General features: G+C 46.0%; 1 protein-coding gene across 7 annotated transcripts in view; it reads right to left on the bottom strand.

Annotated features, from left to right (window-relative positions):
- USP28 (ubiquitin specific peptidase 28) overlaps window positions 1-23924 on the bottom strand; it is a 54560-nt gene that overhangs the window by 2835 nt on the left and 27801 nt on the right. For 3 of the 7 annotated variants that reach the window (XM_077249962.1, XM_077249961.1, XM_077249963.1), the window contains 17 exons: window positions 23619-23695; window positions 22751-22899; window positions 21999-22126; window positions 21611-21706; window positions 18777-18953; window positions 17869-18080; window positions 17255-17325; window positions 16261-16489; window positions 15517-15696; window positions 15042-15178; window positions 13787-13948; window positions 13496-13591; window positions 8548-8726; window positions 8290-8368; window positions 8045-8124; window positions 5584-5707; window positions 4903-5098 (listed from right to left, as the gene is read on the bottom strand). In XM_077249962.1, coding sequence (XP_077106077.1) covers window positions 4903-5098; window positions 5584-5707; window positions 8045-8124; window positions 8290-8368; window positions 8548-8726; window positions 13496-13591; window positions 13787-13948; window positions 15042-15178; window positions 15517-15696; window positions 16261-16489; window positions 17255-17325; window positions 17869-18080; window positions 18777-18953; window positions 21611-21706; window positions 21999-22126; window positions 22751-22899; window positions 23619-23695 — 2372 coding nt within the window. Of the gene's footprint in view, window positions 1-402; window positions 557-4902; window positions 5099-5583; window positions 5708-8044; window positions 8125-8289; window positions 8369-8547; window positions 8727-13495; window positions 13592-13786; window positions 13949-15041; window positions 15179-15516; window positions 15697-16260; window positions 16490-17254; window positions 17326-17868; window positions 18081-18776; window positions 18954-21610; window positions 21707-21998; window positions 22127-22750; window positions 22900-23618; window positions 23696-23924 lie in introns of all 7 variants that reach the window. The other 4 variants (XR_013213187.1, XR_013213188.1, XR_013213186.1 and 1 more) reach the window with 3 other exon arrangements.

The raw sequence follows: 23924 nt of genomic DNA, 5'->3' as shown, positions 1-23924 counted from the left end.
ACCAGACGGACCAAGATCGGACCACAAAGCGCCATAACCTCTAATGTTTGTATGCAGCCGTCATGCTCGTATAAAAAGCCGCGACCGGTCCGTGCACTGGGTTCCGATCTTGTTCCAATTATGTCACGTGCTGCACATAGAACTTCCTTTAAAAAAGAAAAAAAAGATTTTGAACATGGCAGCTTTTTTAGATTAACAAAGCAGCGTTACAGTCGCCCACAGCCAGTGGTCTGGTGTTGCCCTATTTCAGGAACAAAGCAGAGAATTTCTTTAAAATGCCAAAGAACATTAGGAAGACTACGCCCTCCACCCAGCACCACGGTGGATCTGCACACAGGGTGATATTGATGACTTGCACTTAGGTGATTTAAAACAAGAAGGTGAAGCTTTAGCTGCACTTACAGAAAACTTCTGACATGTCCAAGAAACACGCCATAAGTTTTGATTTTTTTTTTTTCTCCCAGGTATTCCGGATGGAGAGACCCCCCAACTAATCGCTGTCTCTCCTCGCTAGCAGAAGACCGGCTCAGATACTATTTATTTAATCCAACGTAATCTAGTGAAGAGAGACAGCAATGATTAGCAATGTATGTACACACAACGGCAAACAATGCTACAGAGTGGGCTGCACAGGAAAAATGCAAAGGGCACGACCATCTCCCGGCTATGCATCAATGATCACAGGTCTGAAAGATGGACGGCGTTGCTTCCCTCCGGAGCTGCGCTCATACATCAGGTCTTGGGTCAGGGAGAACTTTAGGGCATTAAGTGTACTAATGAGTCAGTAACGACAGTGAGCGACTAGGGTCTGGATGAGCGCCAAGTGTGCAGACAGATGGGCAATTTTAAGGAGAAACCCCCAAGTTTGGGCCGTGGGCAACTCAATTTCATTTCTCCGCCATGCTTGCTTCAGTGCGGGATGATGGTGGGTAGACGTTATATATATTATATCCATAATGTGTCATGGTAGATGTACAAACAGCATAGCAGACAACTTGGCTGTAATCATGCATGCTCAAATCAGTCACGCATGCAGTTTACATACTATACATATATCAGAATAACTCAAAAAAGGAGGAACATGAGAGCAATCAGGTATAATAAAAATAGAAAATTTATTGACGAAAACTCCACACGAATTTAATACTACATAACAGTAAGTCACAGAATTGGATGCAAGAAAGAACACCATAAAGGAGAAGGAACTCCACTACTTGTACCTGGCCACTTTGTGCAAAAGGATGCACTAAGTAAGGTGCAAGTGCAGTACCAAAGTCGCACATAGGCAGCAAACCTATTCACCCCATAATCACTGTCAAAGACATTGTGTCAACAAATAAAAAGCAAGGGGAATAGATTGCTTAACAAGGACAGGGGTTCTGGAGTCCTGGACTGGGTGTGAAAGCGGGGTTTTTTACCCGCGAAACGTGCGTCGGGCCACTCCCACCCGGTCCAGGACTCCAGAACCCCTGTCCTTGTTAAGCAATCTATTCCCCTTGCTATTTATTTGTTGACACAATGTCTGACAGTGATTATGGGGTGAATAGGTTTGCTGCCTATGTGTGACTTTGGTACTGCACTTGCACCTTACTTAATGCATCCTTTTGCACAAAGTGGCCAGGTACAAATAGTGGAGTTCCTTCTCCTTTAGGCTACTTTCACACACAGCATATTTGCTGCGTATTTTTACGCGCGCGTATTTTGCTGCTGCTTTACCTGCGTTTTTTTACGCAGGCAAAAAACGCAGCTGCTTTCACACACTGCGTTTTTTGCTGCGTTTTTTGCAGCTGCGTTTTTTTCAGCATTGTGTACTGAAAATAAAGTTTGTTTGAAAAAAAAAAAAAAGGGGAAAAAAAAAAAAAGAGTCATTGAGGTCATTTCCTGTCTTTATGACTCAGAATACAATACACACTGGAGTTAACATCATGTCGATTCTGCCAGCTGCAATGGCCTTGAGCCAAAGACGCCTCAGCAAGCGGAACAGACATCAGCTGGGGTTTACTAACCCCACTGTCACACACCCCAGGTTACTAGGGCAGGCGTCAGTCAGACGCCCCCCCTCGTAACCCTGTACGGTAAGGGTATGTTCACACGATCCTGATTTCAATCCTTTTTTTTCAGGACAAAAACCGCAGCTCTTGGCAGAAAACGCAGGTGCGTTTTTGGTGCGTTTTTGACGCGGTTTTTAATGCAGTTTTCTCTGCAGATTGTCTGTGTTTGACACAAATAAAGCTTTAACTGCAGTGGGGGAAAAAAAAAAGAAATGATGTCATTTCCTTGTCCAACCCTTTTCTTCTTCCATCCTCCATTTTGGGACTAAACACCAAAATGAGTGGACGTGTTTTGAATGACAGCGCTCCGCAGAGTGCTGAGCGTAGGCCAGATCACAGCCCGCGGATCCAGCTCTATCCAGCTATTTAAGTCTACGTTCACATTTGCGGTCTGCGCCGCAGCGTCGGGCGCCGCATGCGTCATGCGCCCCTATATTTAACATGGGGGCGCATGGACATGCGTCGCACTTGCGTTTTGCGCCGGCCGCATGCGTCACTGCAGCGCACGCATCCGGCCGCAGAGGACGCAGCAAGTTGCATTTTTGCTGCGTCCAAAATCAATCAAAAAAAGGACGCATGCGGCGCACAACGCAAATGTGAACATAGCCTAAGTGCCACGTATTTAAGTGCCACGTATTTAAGTGCCACGTATTTAAGTGCCACGTATTTCAGTGCCACGTATTTCAGTGCCACGTATTTCAGTGCCACGTATTTCAGTGCCACGTGCCACGTATTTCAGTGCCACGTATTTCAGTGCCACGTATTTCAGTGCCACGTGCCACGTATTTCAGTGCCACGTATTTCAGTGCCACGTATTTCAGTGCCACGTATTTAAGTGCCACGTATTTAAGTGCCACGTGCCACGTATTTCAGTGCCACGTATTTCAGTGCCACGTATTTCAGTGCCACGTATTTCAGTGCCACGTATTTCAGTGCCACGTATTTAAGTGCCACGTGCCACGTATTTAAGTGCCACGTATCACGTATTTCAGTGCCACGTATTTCAGTGCCACGTATCAAAGTGCCACGTGCCACGTATCAAAGTGCCACGTATCAAAGTGCCACGTGCCACGTATTTAAGTGACACGTGCCACGTATCAAAGTGCCACGTATCAAAGTGCCACGTGCCACGTATTTAAGTGACACGTGCCACGTATTTAAGTGCCACGTATCAAAGTGCCACGTGCCACGTATTTAAGTGCCACGTGCCACGTATCAAAGTGCCACGTGCCACGTATCAAAGTGCCACGTGCCACATATTTCAGTGCCACATATTTCAGTGCCACGTGCCACGTATTTAAGTGACACGTGCCACGTATCAAAGTGCCACGTATCAAAGTGCCACGTGCCACGTATTTAAGTGACACGTGCCACGTATCAAAGTGCCACGTGCCACATATTTCAGTGCCACATATTTCAGTGCCACGTGCCACGTATCAAAGTGACTGAGCGCCGGCCCTAAAGCGAAAGTGAAAGCAGAGCGGTGACGTCACCGCTGTGCTGTTAAGGCCGGAGCTCAGTCAGTGTCAGGAAGCAGAGGCTGGGGGACGCGCAGGTGAGCATGTACTGTTTGTTTTTTTTACTTTTACGCTGGTAACCAGGGTAAACATCGGGTTACTAAGCGCGGCCCTGCGCTTAGTAACCCGATGTTTACCCTGGTTACCCGGGGGCCTCGGCATCGTTGGTCGCTGGAGAGCGGTCTGTGTGACAGCTCTCCAGCGACCAAACAGCGACGCTGCAGCGATCGGCATCGTTGTCGCTATCGCTGCAGCGTCGCTACACACACACACACACACACACACACACAGACACACACACTCACACTCACACTCCATGCTGCTTCACTGGGGGGCGGGGGCTTCCCTCTTCCTGTCCGACGTCACGTCCGGTCCTGGGTGTCAACCCCTCCGTACAAAGACGCCGACACCCAGGACAAAGGCGCTGTGTGTGCACGTTAATATGGGGCCCTAGGGGGATACGCAGACACGCCGCTGCGTAAAGAATTGACATGTCAATTCTTTTTACGCCGGCGTGTTTGCAGACAAAAGCGCCGCGTTTTTTTGCGGTGTGTCTGAACGGCAAAGTGAATTTCTCATTCACTTTGCCGGCAGACGAAAATGACATTGCGCATTTTTGAAAAGCGCCCGCAAAATAGCGCTCAAAAATGCGCTATGTCTGAAAGTAGCCTTATGGTGTTTTCTTGCATCCAATTCTGTGACTTACTGTTGTTATGTAGCATTAAATTCGTGTGGAGTTTGTCAATAAATTTTCTATTTTTATTATACCTGATTGCTCTCATGTTCCTCCGTTTTTGAGATATATAATTTAGAGCGGGTTTGTTTTGGTCTGTTGGCATATGGGCTAATTGCATAGCCCTATATGTGACATTCATAATAATGTCATTGAGGTTTTTGTGTTTATATATCAGAATAAGCAGCAGCCATAATCATATTGGCACCATCCCCATGGGGGTACAAAGGGGTCAAACTGATCTCTGAATCTAGTATTTTGGGTGCAGTAAAATTGCATAATCCAAAATAGAGGTAGAACACCAAATCTTGTGTTTCGACAGAGCAGCCACTTCCTCACCTTCCTGTAAGACATTTGGCTGCAGCAGGAGCCTCACCCCCCCCCCCCCCTTTACTGCACTAGGGTTGATCTCCTGCCAATCAGATATATCTAAAGCCATGCTGTCTGCATTTTTTTTTTTTTGCAACAATGATTGTTTCAGTGTCACATACAGCAATGCATTTGTTTAATGAAACCCGGAATCTAAAAATTCTGGTTTTAAAGTTATGGTACTCATTTTCGATCACCAAGAATGAGCGTCACATGGGGAGCGGGGCCTCACCATCTATCTCCTGGCCAAGGTACGAGCACCAGCTGCTCCGCATCTCCTCGATGGTGGCCAGGTCTTCTTCAGAGGCCTTGTTGCTGCAGAACAGATGCACGCACGGGATGATCACATTGTTCATTATGCCGATGCCTTCACAGATTTGATCTTCTACCTGACTCTCGAACAACATAGATGCTTTTTTGCTTAAGTCCTTTAAAAAAAACAAACAAAAAAAATCTATATCCGATTACATTTGAAAACTTCCACATGAGAGGGGAGCTGATCCTTAATAAGAAGTTAGACTTCAGGGAATCCTAACATTTTAGCCAACAGCCACTTAAGGATTTTGCACAGGGTCAACAAAGCCAGCGGTGAAAATCCAGAGTAGCCGGTCATTTTCATTACAGATTATTTGTAAAATCCAGAGAAGAATAATGGAAATAAATAAAAATCTACTATAGTGAAGATCAATTCCAAGATACATTCAGTCATAGGGACAATATAAGACCGGACTGGAAAAAAAAAAAAAAAGTGATTAATTCAGCCCAGATGGACGACATACATCACGGCTGTCAAAGACCAAACACGAATAATCAGACGCTAGAGAAAGCGTTTGTGTTTACACATCATCCTTGTATACCAAAAAGAAGGAAATAAAGACCACATCAGGAAGACATGATTGAAAGGGATACGTACGACGAGGCACTTCCGCCTGAACAGCGCTAGCAGTTTGTCGTCCATCCCGCGGTTGGCTCCGATGCTCAGGAGGGCGCTGTTACTTTGATAGGCGTACACCAGGTACGCGAGGGCCTCCTGATATCTGGGGAGAAAGGAAGAGATCTTACTGCAGCTCAGACCCAGGCCAGGAGGATGTCCATGAAAGGTCGAATCGTCTCAGTTTTAGGAAAACTCACGAGTCCAGGTGTGAAACACGTAGGTTCACATATTGGATGTGTTTGGAGATGTTCATTTCTCTTAACTTAGCTTTGGAATAAAATTATATTTTGTTACTTGCACTTCTGGCTGGAGGATTTTCCCCATTGCCTATAGCAATGTTTTCAGCTACTTGTAGACAAGGAATGTGTAGACCAGGAGTTACATGGTCACTGGTGTCCTTCACCAATTCATATCACCAATTTCTAAACTATGAGGGCCCTACATTATGTTTTAACATCCAACCCCCTGAAAGTGGATACTATGATTGGTCTGATCATATAATTTCCCCTCTTGAAAATAAGCCGCCATCGCTCTGACTTTAGAAGCCCCTGGTGATAGGCTGTTACTTTACTCCCTGTATAAACGTAGTACAACATGGTGGAGCCTCGTCTGAATGGAGTGGAGGTCGAGCAGCGCTGCATCCACCAAAAAAACGCTCCAAAAATTGTAAAAAAAAAATCTAGGTTCTTTGGGTGACAAAGGAATACAAAACCCAGAGCTATATACACTGCTCATAAAGATAAAGGGAACAAATCCCACATCCTAGAAATCACTGAATGAAATATTCCAGTTGAAAATCTTTTTTTATCATATAGTGGAATGGGCTGACAAAAAAAAAAAAAAAAAAATTAAATGTAAATCAAAATTAATAACCCATGGAGGTCTGGATTTGGAATGATGCTCAAAATCAAAGTAGAAATTCAAGTGGAAATGCCTCAATACAAGGAAATGATGCTCAGTCTTGTGTGTGGCCTCCACGTGCCTGTATGATGTCCCTACAACGCCTGGGCATGCTCCTGATGAGACGGCGGATGTTCTACTAAGGGATCTCCTCCCAGACCTGGATCAAAGCATCAGTCAACTCCTGAACAGTCTGTGGTGCATTGGTGGATGGAACGAGACATGATGTCCCAAATGTGCTCCGATTGGATTCAGGTCTGGAGAACGGGCGGGCCACTCCATAGCTTCAATGCCTTCATTGTGCAGGAACTGCTGACACTCCAGCCACATGAGGCCTAGCATTGTCCTGCATCAGAAGGATCCCAGGGTCTAGTGCACCTGTAAATGGTCTCACAAAGGGTCTGAAGATCTCATCCTGGTGCCTAATGGCAGTCAGGGTACCTCAGTCTAGCACATGGAGGGCTGTGCAGCCCTCCATCCAAGGAAATGCCTCCCCACACCATTACTGACTCACTGCCAAACCTGTCATGTCTGTCTCATGCTCAGTGTGAACCTGCTCTTATCTGTGAAGAGCACAGGGCACCAATGTCCAATCTTGTTCTCTGGCAAATGCCAGTCGCCCTGCAGTGTTGGGCTGTAAGCACAACACCTACTTGTTTAAGTCGGGCCCTCATACCACCCTCATGGGGTCGGTTTCTGACAGTTTGGGCAGACAAGGATGTTAGTGGCCTTCTTGAAGTCATTTTGCAGAGCTCTGGTACTGCTCCTCCTTGCACAAAGGAGGAGGTAGCAGTCGTGCTGCTGGGCTGTTACCCTCTTATGCCCCCCCGTCTCCTGATATCTGCTCTATGCTCTGGACACTGCTGACAGACAGCTACCCTTCTTGCCACAGCTCGTATTGATGTGCCATCCTGGATGAGCTGCACTACCTGAGCAGCTTCTGCGGGATGTAGACACCGCCTCATGCTACTGTACCTCTAGAGGTGAGAGCAAGTGACTAATGCAAAAGTGACCAAGACAGCCAAAAAGGATTACAGAAATTGTCACCCCCCCCAGAACCACTCCTTCATATGGGTTGTCTTGCTAATTTACTGTCATTTCTACCTGTTGTCTGTTACATTTGCACAACAGCAGGAGACATGGATTCACAATCAGTGTTGCTTCATAACTGGACAGGTTGATTTCCCAGAAGTGTATTGACTTGGGAGTTACATTGTGTTGTGTAAGTGTTCCCTTTATTTTTTTTGAGCAGTGTAAATATGGCATTGCCACAACGATGATGATCCACAGAATAATATTCTTGTGTAGCAAAGCTAATAGTGCATAATTAGAAATGCAAAGAAAAAAAAACAAACTAATTTCAGAAATGCCAAAATCAGTTTTGGCAGCGAGGGACCAAGTTCTCTCATAAACCCAATTTACAGACTAAGGCTACTTTCACACTAGCGTCGTGCACTGCACGTCACTAAGACGTAGCAACTTTGCCATCTGTGTAAGTCGAATTCTACTTAAAGCCAAAATCAAACTTTGGGTCACTTACTTCTTATTCTGGTAGAGCTCCAGTCCAGTCAGGAGGTAGACCGACACCTTAAGGAACTGGTTGTAATCCTCGTGCCACTTCTGGATCAGAAGGGAAAGCAGTCACATTGGTTAAAAAAAACCACACACAACCCTGCTAAACAATTGTGTCACATTTCTGCAACAAAAACTGCACTGCGGGTTTTCTGTGTATTGCGTGGATAGATCTGGACCAAAAGACAAATAACTTCTACTTCGACACCTCACCTGATAGTCCTTCATGTCCATGTCATTGGGCCCAATCTCTTTCAACTTTGCTTGAGCCATCTGCATAATGCTTATAGACCTGGAAAAACAAACCACCAAGATGCCTCATGTGAAAGTAGCCACAGGAATCGCTATAGGGTGCCGGACCCCAGAAGAAAACCCAACATGCTGCAACAAGTTACAGTAAATCCAGCTTCCCTTCCCAGTGACTCCAATGTTCCTACATTCACACAAAGGTGGAAAAGCCGTGCTCCTCACCGCTCATCATAGCTGAGGTTTCTATCTGCAAACTGCTCCAGTAGGGTTCTTTCTATGATGCGTTTAGGGGCTTGGTTCTGAAACAGGTAGACCAGTACGTGCTGCAGGCGGGGGTCGCTGGAAGGAGATGGCAGCTCTTTAGAAAGCTCGTGCAGTCGGGAATACTCCTCTCGGAAAGCCTGTGGAGATGGGACCATGTAAAAAATGAGGGTCATCCCAAGAACTGGAAAATTAGGATTTAGTATCTGTAATCTTAGCCAATTCCAAAAAGTCTATTGCACACCATACATGCGAGAGGTGGCAGAAAGTGAAGACCATCCAGATCAGTTCTGGACACACCTGGTGCCATCAGAGCCTTCACAAGTCCTACACAGATTCAGCCTCTTGTCCTCCAAACAGACCAGAGACACTGACTGTAAAAGGTCACCAACTAAAACAGTATCTTCTCCCTCGTGGGACCACCAGAGCTCTACAAACCCATCTACAGCAGGTTTCTGGTGCACCTGGTTCTGAAAACTGTTCTCATGGCATCTGCTTCTGACAAGGTCCTGTAGTGGGACCATTGCTAACAAACAAGCACCGTTCAGTTCCACCATTGGCGCCCTGGTCTCTGATAAGAGCAAGTTCACACTGACCATGTGACAGATGCAGAAGTCTGGAGACACCATGGAGAGCGTTAAGCTTCCTGCAATATCATCCCACAGGACGAGATTGGTGGTGGGTCAGTGATGGTTGTGGGAGGCAAATCCTTGGAGGGTCACAAACTTCCACAATTGGTACCAGGATGAAACCCTCAGGCATTGTCAGACCTTACACTGGTGCAGTAGACCCTGGGGGGCTCCTCCTAGTGCCAGACCTCAGGGGCATTGATGCCATTGGCATAGTAAGCATCAGTGCACCTGACATCAAGTATGGACAGTCAAGAAGATCCATGAATCCAGGTTAAGGTTCTCTCCCATCACTATCTGATGTGACAATCCAGATTAAGTTACACAGGACCAGAAGACCACTGATGAAAGAGGGTCTGTCACTGAGAACACAACCCCACAGGCACCTGAAGAAATACAAGCAAGCGAGGTCCTTTAAGCGTTGAGGAGGAGGATGGGTTATTTGGGGCCATGTAAGCTGTGATCGCAAACTGAACTTCCTGTAGGGCCCATTGGACTAAATATGAATGTTTTAGTACATGAACGCCCCTAAACTGATCCTAAATCAATGTGACATGAATAATTTTAATGGAGAAATCAAAAAGGTCTAGTGTCTTCTCCTGGATGAGGTGAACAGTAAATCGTACGAGTAGCTAAACCGCTTCTGCTCCAACAATGGAGGTCATTCGTTTCCCTTCCCCGCTGTCCACATGAGCGAGTGACGCGCTAATAGGAGCTGCGCGGCCGGTAGTGTGGGGGTCCAGGAGCGGCTCGCACACTGGTGTCTTTACCTCAGAGGTGCAGCCGCTTAATTACCACGAGCTGGGAATGAAAATGTTTGTTTGAGAACGGATTTGGAAGCTCAAAGTGAAGGCTTCTTTGAGAGCCACAGACATCATCTGTTACATTTTTTTTTTTTCAGCGCTGGAAACCAATTTACGTCAAGCGCGGGATGAATCTGCACGGTGCAGCCTAAAATTATCTCGTTGGAACCCAAGCGGTTCTGCATATGCATGTGGCGACAGAAATAGATGTGAAAACCAGCTCCAAAACAAATTTGCATGTTTTTTGCAGATGAACAATAGTGGTGCTGACAGTGCTCTTCACAGAACAAGAGCAGCTAAAGACGCCAAGCAAAGTAATCGCTTCAAGGTGGCACGAAGCCCACACATTTGCCAGGCTACGTTCCCCCTACAGACCCCGACCGCTCACAGGCTGCCCCCTACTGGCATCTGCTCAGCTGGACCTTGCTTTACAACGTGGTGCAAAAATGTAACTAAGTGCCCCTGACGACATTTCAGCGCCACTGTTGTGTTACAGCGCCACTTTTTTAATTTTTCTCCATTTTTCCACTCATTCATATTAAAGTGGTCTGCCATCTTATTGGAGCAGGGGGTGTATGGCTTCGTGCACATGGTGCAGAAATTTCTGCAATTTATAGCAGGAAAAACAGTAAAATAGGTGCATTTTTTGTGCAGATTTTCTTACCCTCATTGGGATGGGAGAAATCTGTGGCAAAAAATGCTGAAAGAATCGACATTATGCAGATTTAAGTCAAACAAAACAATAAGAGGGAGTGCAAAAAAAAAATATATATATATATATATATATATATATATATATATATATATATATATATATATATATATATATATATATATATATATATATATATATATATATATATATATATATACATATACATATACATATATACATACATACATACATATATACACACACACATACACATACACACACACACACACACACACACACACCTCTCCAAGGTCTTCTCCCAGACTGAGGCTGTATTAACATCTGGCAGGAGGGGTGCCAAGTGACCACTGCAGTCGATTACAGATTGGCTGCAGTGGAGTGACCATGTCACACTTCCCGCCAGACAGTGATTTAAGGGCACACATTAGAACATTTCAAGTTAAGAGTGTAGGTTATTTTTTATTTACTATACCCCCACCCTGAGCCTATTAAAATTAGCTTGCATAGTTAGAGAACCACTTTATTAAAGTGACTGTTACAATAGGGGAAAATAAATTAAAAAAAAAAAAAATTACAAAATTGAATTGAAAGTGAATAGTTTTTGCAATTTCTCCTTTTGTAATTGCTCTGGTTGTTCGGCTGGCAGAGTCCACAACGTGAAGGTCCAAGTATGCAAATGCAATGGAGGAAACATCCTGGAGCACAGAAAGAAACGACCACGGAGTAATGAAGGATGGGAGAAGCCTGTGTGTTGTCAGCACGGCCAGCACATTGCTCTGTGCCAGCATTACGTGTAGTTTTGTGCAGCACGGTGGCGCAGTGGTTAGCACAGCAGCCTTGCAGCGCTGGAGTCCTGGGTTCTAATCCCACCTTGGACAACATCTGCAAAGAGTTTGTATGTTCTCCCCGTGTTTGCGTGGGTTTCCTCCGGGCACTCCGGTTTCCTCCCACATTCTAAAGACATACTGATAGGGAATTTAGATTGTGAGCCCCGTCGGGGACAGCGATGATAATGTGTGTAAAGCGCTGCATAATATGTTAGCGCTATATAAAAATAAAGATTATTATTAAAGATTATAATATAGATCTATAATGTAGAGAATCCAATGATGTCCACCCAACCGTACATCGCACCGGCATGAGCAGCTTCCCGACTTCTGTTTTGATTCTCAGAAGTTTAGGCTATGTGCACACACAGGTTCGGGTCCCTGCGGGTTCTCCCGCAGCGGATTTGATAAATCTGCAGGGCAAAACCGCTGCGGTTATCCCTGCAGATTTATCACGTTTTGTCTTGCGGTTTCCACTGCGGGCTTTGGTTTTACTATTGATGCTGCATATGCAGCATCAATAGTAATGTTAAAAATAAAAAAAAAATGGCCTTATACTCACCCTTTGACGTCCCAATCTCCTCGGCGCTGCACGCGGCGGTCCGTTTCCAAAGATGCTGTGCGAGAAGGAGCTTCGTGACGTCACGGTCATGTGACCGCGACGTCACCGCAGGCCCTGCTCGCACAGCAAACCTGAGACCGGACGGCCGCGTGCAGCGCTGAGAGGGGAGTATAGCATTATTTTTTATTTTTATTCTTTTTTTTTTTTTACAACAAATATGGTTACCAGGGCCTGGAGGAGAGTTTCCTCTCCTCCACCCCGGGTAGCAACCGCACATTATCCGCTTACTTCCCGCATCGTGGGCACAGCCCCATGCGGGAAGTAAGCGGATCAATGCATTTCTATGTGTGCAGAATCGCTGCGATTCTGCACAAAGTGGTGACATGCTGCAGGTTGTAAACCGCTGCGTTTCTGCACGGTTTTTCCCGCAGCATGTGCACAGCGGTTTGCGGTTTCCATAGGGTTTACATGTAAATGTAAACGCTATGGAAACTGCTGCGGACCCGCAGCATCAAAATCGCCGCGGATCCGCGGTAAAACCCGCAAAGTGTGAACATAGCCTTAGGACACTCCCCCAGCTATCCAGAGAAGCCTGGGCTGGATGTGCTCATCCTCTTCACCACTTTTGCAGGACGTCAGTCTAATAGGTCCAGGAACTGTACTGACTGAGCACCTTTAGCCTCACACCTCCACCATTTTTGGTTGGCCATCAGCATTCTGCCAGCACTATAGGCACTGGAACTTCTCAATTGACCATATACATTACTTTCGCCATTATCCAGCAGCTGGTCTACACTGAACGTTGGCCTCAGCTCAAGTTTTATGGGTTTTTCTCAAGTTTCATTATGGCAAAACAAAAAGTCAGTGTGCCAAACCCCCCTGTACGGAGCAACAAGACCCATCTCCCACCCCCACATTACCTGTAATCAGTCTTGACGTCTTTCTGTAGACAGATTACACACAAGTGGATGGCAATTTGAAAGGAAGGAAAAATCATAGTGGATGGGACTTTAGTATTTTTTGGGGGGGCGGGAGAAAATGATTAATTTGTAGATCAGACTCCCAGCAATTTGTCAGAAGATACAGGGACCATTTAAAACTTAAATTATAAGGTCCATATGTGACAATCTAAATGGTTGGGCAGGATCAACACAAGTGCAGAAGAAATGTAGCCAACAGAAACCATCAGAAGACATCCACTTCTGCATGCATTTTTTTTTTTAGTTTTGGCAGATTTTATAAAAAAAAAAAAAAATAAATAAAAAAGACAAAACTAAGTTTGCTTGTTTCTTTTTGCAAAGATGCAATGGTGGTTAGGACAGTAGAATAGGGACGAGTGCACGCGTTAGTGTTCACAGCAGCAAAGGGATCAGATTTTACAGATTATTAGCACACGGCAAAGCTGAGAATACCTTCACAAGCCCGGCTTCAGGCCCATCACGATCAAAGACCTGGCGGGCTTGAAGTATGGCCAGGATGACACCTTGCATGGCGGGGCACAGCATCATCTAGCACCGCAGACGAATGAGGAGAGAATAAGAAGTGTCAGAATGACAAGCCAAAGAAAAGTAGGAAAAAAAAAAAAAAAACGACTTCGAGAAACATTAGTCCCAACCCAGAACGAGACGTTATGATCTCCGAAGTGTCATCATTACCAGTTACAGAATGTACGTGCCGAGCATTGGCCGGCCCTACGCCTCTACCTCCTCGTTATATCCATCAGCGTCGGCTCTAACCAGTATCTTTCCCACCGTGGGAATCTCCACTTCGGAGATCTGGGAGCTGGGCTGCGGCTCCTTCTCCCCCGCCTGATCACAGAGCGTGGGTTCGGGCTCACCAGCCTCCTCTGGCTCAGGCTCTGACGGCTGGGACAGTGGCACAACAAAAAAAAATAGATAGGGACAGATAGGAAAAGGGTTAAGAATAAGATTGCATAAAGACAAGAGAAGACAGAAGGTGCATTATCTATCTCGTATGACAGCTTGCTGACGGCGGGCCAGCCACTTAAGTATGTCAGATGTGCACAGCACCCCCATTCTCAGGAGGCCCCCCATTTAAGTCGAATGAAGACAAATCAAACAAACTCCCTGCTAGACAGTCATGGCGAACACAGATTCCAGATTTTAAAATGCTTGCACATCTGATGCTCAATTGGAAAAAAAAAAAAGCACATGTTGGCCTTGTCTTGCAGCCTCTCTACAGAGCGCACCAATCTGGTAAATACCAACTCGTAATAACCCCCTTACCTAGAGAAAGTGATCAATGCTTGATCCCTGGGGTTATCAACATGAGACTGGTGGTCCTAAATCCCCTTTGCAGATCACGTGTGTTGACTGCTCCTTTCACAGTCTATAAACTTTGACTGGTGACATGCTCACTATGGCTCCATGCACTAGGGACCGTTTTTCCTTGGGATCTGGTGGTTACACCCAAGCAATCTTACTTTGATCAATGTTTAAAGGGGTTATCCTAGATCTGGATTTCCCTCCAAAGTGTCAAGACCTTACCGGCAGGTGGCTACCAACTGCCTGTTCTGTGACGACCTCTCCTGGCTCAGGTAGCAATTCTTCAGCTTCCATTGACCTCACGTTAGAGCAGATCTTCCACTTCAGCACTGACACGGACAAACCAGACCAGGTGTCCAGTTGACAGAGCAGAAGAGAAGTAGCTGCCCAGTTGACATAATCAGAAACATCGCCGGTTTGTGCGTGACAAAAAAAACCCAAAAAAACTGAGAAGGCAGCGAGAGAGGCCTCGTCACAATGGAGTGGCCACTGTATGTTCAAGTAGATGCTCCATGAATCGTCTATGGGGCTCGTTCGCAGAATGAAGGAGCCCATGGCACACGGCTTGAATGCCAGATTGTGCATGGTGACCTGATGCAGATGGTGCAGGACACCGCCATTAAAATATACACCACCCAACTACTCCAAGACAGGAGCTTAAAAGTTAATTTACCTCTTCTAGTGCCGCTTCTACCCCGTTTTTCTTATAGCAGTCAGCAGTTTTTTTTATGGCAAGATCAGTCTGATCTCTGGTGGTCATGGAGGACAACAACAAGGCTTGGCAATACTCCTCATCCAACGATGGCGAGCCTGCAGGGGTAGGAGAGTAAATTAAAGACTTCATACAATTTATTTTTTCCTAGTATATGAAGCTGAAGCTCAGCCTGGTCATGAGGCCCCAACATTAAGGGGTGACCGACATCTTCCAATTGGAGAAGTACTGCAGCTCCTCAATAATTCTTCCCAGGAACCCTCTATGAAACCATCATTGAGCTGCTACTTCCTGCACGATCGGTGGTCACTGCAGGAAAAACTTATAATACAGGAGGGCAGTGTGTTAAAGGACAGCTGCTTTTTTTTTTTATGTAATCAAATATTCCGCAAATCTTCCCAAAAGGTGCCGCCATTATACTTTGGAGGGGATTTACCACCGGACAGGGTGTCCTCTTCAGAAGTGAGAGGCGGCTCCATTTGTGGGATCTTACAGGAGTGGGCCTCCTCCCATTCCGCCACCTCCTGGTCAAACCTTTGGTTCTCATCTCTAATCCAGCGGGAAAAGCCTCCAGGAAGATTGCGGATTTTATCTTCCAGTTGTCCAGTTTCAAGGTCTTCAAAAATAAAAAGAAACGGTTAAGTAGAATTACAGCCTTACTGGATGTCAAGCTGCCCATTCACATAGAGACGGCCGGACCCTTCAATGCTGGGGGTTTGCTGAGCTATAGAATGTTTTAATGTGGGTCCCCCCTCCTCCATAGTAATCTGTGCATGTCTGGAAGAGCAATTAAACCAATACAACTTAGGAGGTGTTCACATCAATATTATTTCTGGCAATTTTATGCATCCTACTTTTTTTATCCTCTGCATTCTTTCATTTTGTAAGTCAGTGACTTGAGACTACCTATGATTTCTTCCATACAAAGCACAGACATGGGGGATTCCTGCTGTTTCCTCTATGCAAGCTCTGTCTCCATCAAAGCCACAACAGAGGCATGGAGAGCATTACACAGCAGTACTGAGCAATGTAGATGTGAGTACAGCTCTGGGCCAAGATAAAATTTACTAAAAAAAATAAGCCAACAGCAGGTCTCGGTCTGTTTTTGCCTCTCCCACCTTCCCTCTCCATAATCTTCAATATACAGCTGTAATCTGATCTCTCAGTGATGGTTACTTACCCTCAATGAGATAAGGTAGCTTATTATTTATGTACATGAGGCAGTAAGCGCTGGCATTTCGCACACCTCCATAGGAGTCCCTTTTGAGCTCTTCCCAAGTGGCTTCTGTAACAGATATGTCATTGTACTTTAACCAGCACAGCCTGGTATGGCTGTATATATATGCCCAGTAGTGCCCGGCGTTGGCCTGGCCTTCATGAACCAGCACTGCATGAAGCCTGTATGGAACCTAACCAAATAAAAGAAAAAAAAGATTTAACATCACAGCAATAATTTAAAGGAGTTAGCCAGGACTATCTAACTTTAATTTGGGCTGAAGAACCAACAGGTGCCGATCTGTCGGTACTGAGAGATCAGGGACCGCTCCTGCTGACCGTTGGCTCCCCGCTCACTGAGCATGAGCTCAGGATATTATTTTGGGACAGAGGGGGATCTGAATGAAGGGTCATGACGCTGGTGGAACAGCAGGGCAAGATGACGGTGTGCAGTTAAAAGCCTGCAAGTCCCAGGCCCTAGTGATCGTTCGTCACGTCCCCGCACGGTTTCTGCTGTATAAGCCCACCACAGTTCCCGCTCGCTGAATTCTCAGCTGTTTCCTGGCCACGCTTCATTGATGATTCCACAAAGAAACCCCCCACCCACCCATAGTGATCAAGCGACTAAACCACAACACCATATGTAACCTCTAGAAAGAGGTTCGAGGGATATTCTGATAACGCCATGTTCACAGCCAAAACCAGGAGAGGGTGAAAAATACAGAAGTGGTGACGGGTTTCTATTAGACTTATCCTGATTAGGCCAAAGCCAGGAGTGGAACAAGTACCGATGTAGAACATTCCCATTTACGGCAAAGACGCCGTGCTGACAATCAGAATATATTTTTTATTTTTATTTATTTTATTAGTTTTACCAACTAAGTTTTCTTCAACATTTTCTTTAAGAGAAAGATCTATTTAACACACAAAAAAAGCAAAGAGGATCTATGTATCGTTACCTGTAATAGCTCCGGATCTTTGTAAGCCTCTTCAATGTTTTTGCGGATTTGGGCAATTGAATTCTTCAAGTCTTCAGAAAGAAGTAAAGAATATTAATGTTGCTGCAGACTGAGGAGGGGATGAGACACACAGGAGTTGGGACTCAAAGGGTTAAGCTGACTCTGCTCAGTTCTATATCCAGAGGAGAGTGGGGGGGGGATGAGGCATGATTTCTACAGGTATCAACCTTTTCCTACCCCAATTACATCAATTTTCACAGATTTGGTACCTGGACAGGTGCGTGATATGGAGGCAAAAAAATGTGAGATGTGTACACAGACCCCAAAACCGTCTTGGACCCCGCCAGCTTCTCATCAGACCGCACATGGCCAGATGCACGCACATGACGGGGCTGGTCTCCTGCCTTGTCTATGAATTAGAAAGACTAGCATGGGGCTGGCTTAGTTATTGAAAGGGCCACTCAGCCAGCCTCCCACATATCAGGCCAGCGTTTCCCATGTCTGCATATGACCAATGTGGAGCATAAGATGTGAAGTGAATGCCACGATCTTATGGGATGGAATAGTCGCAGATCACAGGTGGCCTAGTGACCATCCCATAACCAGAGGCTCACCTTGCATGTCCTGTTCGACCTCAGTTCTCCACCTCTGTAAGCAGACTTCCACAGACTGGAGCTCCTCCATGGTGATGGTCCGGGGAGCTGGAGAGTCGCTGGCTGCGGAGTGGCTTTGTTGAGAAGGTAATGAGGATGCCGTTTCTGTGGATGAGCTGCCAATTGTGGAGTCATCACTGTCCAACTGTTCATTGCAGGTGATGTCTATCAACCTGAACACAAGATACACACAAGACCCCATAGTCAGGCTTAGATTCAACTAGACATATCCTGTACAGTAGAAGTCAGACCCAAATCTCCACTGATTAGTGCAAAATAATGGCAAATGCTTCAGTACCATCAGGTATTCTACCCATTAACCTGGCATGCAAATGTAAAAAAACGCACGCCAGATTAAAGAGTTTCCTACCGCCATAATTTGAAAGCACCTTGGGCATTGTCACTTTTTGTGCCCATCTCTGGAGGAAGGAGTTACATTTCGAGGGGTCATAACTTAATGGGAAAAATGGCCAGACTTATTGCAGATCGTTGCCGAAGCCAGAAGAGAAGGAGTCTTCCTCCATGGGATGTCTCCAAACCTAATAACGGGACATCTCGTGACCATGAAACAGTAAAAGTACCAAGACCGTACAATATAACCATGAAGATTAACAGTATAAAAGATGGCCACCGACGGCGAATCCTGTGTGACGAGAGCGGAGCATGTTTTATTGTCGGAGATGATACAAACAATGTAACACACATCTTGGCCCAAGAAACAAATCCACATAAAAAGGAAAGCAGCTCAGGCTTTGTAATCCGCGTCGAATAGCATGGAGAAGATTGCTTTTGGCTGTGCGGCACTTCATTTACAAGGTTAGTGCGAACATCTATTTTATAGCTTTGTACTTTACCATAAATGAAATTACCCTTTATCCTGTGGTTGAGTATCGCAGGAGCTGGAGTCGTCTGCTGAAATCCCTGCGCTACCCGTCACCCCCGCAGCAGGGCTTCCTGCCGCAGACTTTGTGCTTGCGAACTCTAGCACGTAGCGAAGCATATCTGGGAGGGAGCAGCGGCTGGTGCCAGAGCCGTATTTTAGGTACCTGATAAACAGAATTCAGAGAAATTTAGTGACCGAATATGGCCGGGACTAGAAGTTAGCGCGAGACGCTAAACAAGGTCATAAGTGTACAAATGGCACCGAGTTGTTCCATTAGACACCACAATGGCTGCAGGAAGTTATACCTGTCCACAACTTGCAGATTGGTGAGGGTATAACCACTAGGACAACCAGTGATCCCATGATCTCTGCTCTAAAATACCCCGTTAGCATGAAGCCACAGCACTCCTCATTGGGACTGCAGGAGACGCTATGTCCAGCACTTCACCTTAATATCTTCCAGAAGTCTTATAAAGAAAAAAAGAGGAGCGGACAAGAGTCTATCCCAACGGAGCAATCTTAGAGTCCTGTTCTCAGGGCCTGGCAAAGTCCTCACCTCCATTCTTTGGACAGGAGATACAGTGGCACCCCTGATCAAAAGTACTGCATTTGTGAACAATTGAGTTAAAGATGAAAGGATTGCTAAAATAAGGGCTAAAGTGAGACTTTTTTCCTAAAATACAGTTACAAAAAGGGAAAAATGGGCCAGTGCAAAAGTTTGATATGTGTGCTGAGAACTTTGACCAAGGTTTCAGATCTTAAAACCCAGCCTCTAACCTTGTGCCAAAAAACCCCCACAGCCATTGGGTTCTTCTAAGCAGCTGCCTAAGACTCTGAAAAGGAAATGGTAGAGGCCCACAATGCAAGAGAAGGCTACAAGAAGATAAACCATTTTCAAGTTGCCCTTTCTTTGGTTCGCTGTTCCTGGTAGCTGCCATAACTTAATTACATTTAAGAGGTCAAGATAAGATCTGGAAAACCAAGGAAAGTTATTGAGCTGCTCGTAGGATTACTGGAGAGACAAATCAGAGCCCACGCTTGACTTAAAGCTTCAGAAAGCTTTAGCAGGCTCTGGAGTTGTGGTACATTGTTTTACTGTTCAGAGACACCTGCAGAAATATGGCCTTCATGGAAGAGTCATCAGAAGAAAACCTCTCCTGCGTCCTCACCATAAAATTCAGAGTCAGAAGTATGCAAAAGAACAGCTAAACAAGCCTAATGCATTTTGGAAACAAGTCCTGTGGACCGATGAGATTAAAACAGAACTCTTTGGCCAATCAAAGGCATGGGTGGAGAAAAAAGGGCACAGATTTTGAGGGGTTAAAAAAAAAAAAAAAAACACACTTCAAGCAACCACTAAGCATGGGGGTGGGTCAGCCATGCTTTGGGGTTGTTTTAGAGCCAGTGGCACGGGTAACATTTCACAGGTAGACAGACAAATGGATTCAATGAAAATTTCAACAAAATTCTTGATACAGACATAACCCCATCTGTAATAAAGATGAAAGTGAAAAGAGGAAAATGGTTAATGTTCCTAAACATGTGAGAATCAAAAATAGAAGACTTCAAAAGGTGCAAGCTGAAAAGTTTTACAATGGCCCTCACAGTCCCCTGACCTGAACATCATTGAAAAAGCCCTCATCCATGAGAAGATTTGCCATCACCAAGAATGTGGTGACCAGGGCAGGAGTTGGGACATACCGTATTTTCCGGCGTACAAGACGACTTTTTAACCCCTGAAAATCTTCTTAAAAGTCGGGGGTCGTCTTGTACGCCGGGAATCGCCTTGTACGCCGGGTGTATATGGTGGGTGGGGGGGGGGGGGAGTGATCCTGATGACGACGAGGGGGCGTCTCACAGAAAAGTGAGTATCCCCCATTACCTTATCATAGCGCTGCAGCGTGGGGTCTCTGTGCTGGGAGCGGCGGCGGCTGCTGTGCTGTGGCGGCTCCTCTTCTGCAGTGTGGGGCCTCTGGTGCTGTGGGGCGGTGGCGGCGTATCTTCATGCAGTCGGGGCTCCTCCGGCATCTCAGCCTGGAAGCCCCGCCGGCAACTCCATCGGTACAATGCGCTGGCCTCCGGGAAAATGGCCGCTGCTTAGATTCAGATCTCGTTGAGATCTGAATCTGAGCATGCGCAGCCCCCAGCGGCCGGGCCACCGCATCGCACCTATTGAGCTGCCTCCGGGAAAATGGCCACTGCTCAGATTCAGATCTCGTCTCCCGAGATCTCGGGACGAGATCTGAATCTGAGCAGCGGCCATTTTCCCGGAGGCCACCTGACCGCATTGTACCCATGGAGTTGCCGGCGGGGCTTCCAGTCTTTGAGATGCCGGAGGAGCCCCGACTGTATGAAGATACGCCGCCGCCACCGCCCCACAGCACCAGAGGCCCCACACTGCAGAAGAGGAGCCGCCACAGCACAGCACAGCACAGCACAGCAGCCGCCGCTCCCAGCACAGAGACCCCACGCTGCAGCGCTATGATAAGGTAATGGGGGATACTCACTTTCCTGTGAGACGCCCCCTCGTCCTCATCAGGATCACTCCCCCCCCCCCCAAAAGGCACATATTCACCGGCCCTATAAGACGACATAGGGTGTATAAGAAGACCCCCGACTTTTAAGAAGATTTTATTTTTTAACTGGTAAAGTTGGGGGGTCGTCTTATACGCCCAGTCGTCTTATACGCCGGAAAATACGGTATTTCTTACAGTATGGTTCTCACTTTTGGAAATCCAGTTACGGTAGTTTCCTCATGCTCCAGGGAGGATCCCACCAATCTGAATGTTTATTGCAGGAAAGTTATTGATCTTTGCTTACCTTTCCAGCTTCTGATTGAGGAGATCGATGTCTCGAGCCAGTGTCTTGATCTCCTCCCGCTTCCTTCTAATCAGATCTTTATTTTTGAATAGGAACCTAAAAAAAAAAAAAAAAAAAAAAGTGAAATTCATTCTCTGAACTTCAGAGGTAACCGAATTCTAGAAAAGATGGAAAGGAAAGGCTGTCCATGCAGATGTAACCCGAGGGACGCATCCATGCTGGATGTGCAAACCCGATAACCCTTCATAAACAAGGCGATAATGCCAATACTTGTAGACCGTGTCTAGCCTGTGCCAGAAGTAGAAAACGTCTAGTCCATGTGGCCGTACGTCCCTGAGTGTTTCACAATACACACACTAGCACTTTGAATCCATTCTTACCAACGTACCTGTCCATATAAATAATCTCTGGGAATTCCAGTTTATTGTGAATTTTTTCCGGCTGCCCCAACGATTGATTATACTCAAACCGTGAAAGTTCAAAGGTCAACACCGGGGGAAGCTTTATAAACCATCGCTGTGGAGACAGACATGTGGGAAGAGCAAAAACCCAAGAGGGCCGGATGAGCAATTATACAAAACGGTTATTCCCCAAAAATGATAACGTTATCCCCTATCCATACTATGGGGAACTTGTTGGCCCAACTGCCAAGACCCCCAGCGATCATGAGATTGGTGCTCTGGAACCATGGTCTGGAGCCCCATACTCAACTGATGGTCTATGGGACTACCGAATAGAACGCTCGGTGATTCCGGGCAGTTTCATGAATGGAGCGAAGACCTGGCTGCATTTTTGGGGTTCCAGTGCCGTGATCTCCGGAACGCTGGGCGTTTTAGAAGTCAGATGCCCAACGATTAAGTTCATCCCCATTACATAAATTGAGACTTATATTTTTTTACCCTTAACTATGTAGAGTCCACCATGGCCTGGCAGGCAGTCACGGCACCACACCGTTACATATAACAAGACTGCCTGCCATGGGCATGTGCCATGACACCAACTCAGGACCAGCAGTGGGAAAGGTAGATCTTTTTTGGCCTTCATGGCTTTCATGGTAAAAGGAGTGCATTAAAGTTAATCTTTAACTCTGCTCGGCGTGTTGAGACCTTTACGTCTTTTTTGGTCACACGACATACTGACCTCTTGCCTGTACTGCATGGCTCTGCCGTCCTGCATGTGCTCGATCTCTCCCTCCACCGTGATGCCTTCCAGGCATTCATTTAGGTTATTGAAGCCATTCACTTGCAGGGGATATTGCCCGAAGGTTTCAGTGTTGGAAAAGGTTTTCTCTGGTGAAACAAAAAGGGATGAGCTAAAGGAATTGTATGAAGATTGTAGCTTACACCCAACCAATAAGGTGGGGAGATCACAGACTGCTCATGGCCAACCACATGGACTGCCACTGATCCCAAAAGCATGGCTCTACTGAACCCCACCCCGAGTGAAGGGTGCTCCATTCATGGTCTATTGTACCGTTAAGTGCTGGAGTAACTAACGCAGTCCCAGAGAGCGGGAGTGCTATAGAGGGGTGCACATAGCCAGCATGATTGGACTGCAACCAATCCAGAGTATGAGGCAGTGCTAGACAAAATAAATATGGTGTGGTGGAGCAACCTCCTCTCAGAGGGGCTCAGTTTTCAGGGTTGGTGGGAGTCTCAATTGTCAGACTCCGTGCAATCAGGAAGTTCTTTACTCCTTTAAAAATAGTCTAACGGCTAACGTTTCTCCTTGTGGAGAATGCCAAGCCAGGTCTCGCATGTCAGAGTGAGGAGACTTACAAGCCATGCATGCTGCTCTGGGAAACCTATAAGTGCTGTACAAACCCCTTTTAAAGTCTAGTTCAACATGGGTAAAAAAAAACAAACTGATGACTGACCTGGTGATCCTGGAAGTTAGCAGTGACATGAGCCATCCTGTGCACAGATGCAAAAACAGCCAAGGAAAGATGGAGTCTCAGCTACACTGCTCAGTTGGGAGATAGAGGAGCACACGGACAAGAACCACATACCTTCCAGATATCCCTCGTTTAGAAATGTACCATAGAAGAGCTGCACCATCGGGTTTTCTGTCTTGTCTTGTGTCCTTCTACACACAAAATGGAAGATGCAGGCAAAAAGTCGTTCTATATCACATACTACATATACAACATCAATAATTTAATATAGTTGTGTAAGGCAAAACATCGTCCATGCGATTTTGTTGAAACTTATAACCCTTCCTGTATGTGCAACATGAGGAACAACGTTCTGGCCATTACAGGTCCTTCTCAAAAAATTAGCATATAGTGTTAAATTTCATTATTTACCATAATGTA

The sequence above is a fragment of the Ranitomeya variabilis genome, chromosome 4 (assembly GCF_051348905.1).
Source record: "Ranitomeya variabilis isolate aRanVar5 chromosome 4, aRanVar5.hap1, whole genome shotgun sequence".
Lineage (NCBI taxonomy): Eukaryota > Metazoa > Chordata > Amphibia > Anura > Dendrobatidae > Ranitomeya > Ranitomeya variabilis.
This window is presented reverse-complemented; position numbering and strand designations above follow the sequence as displayed.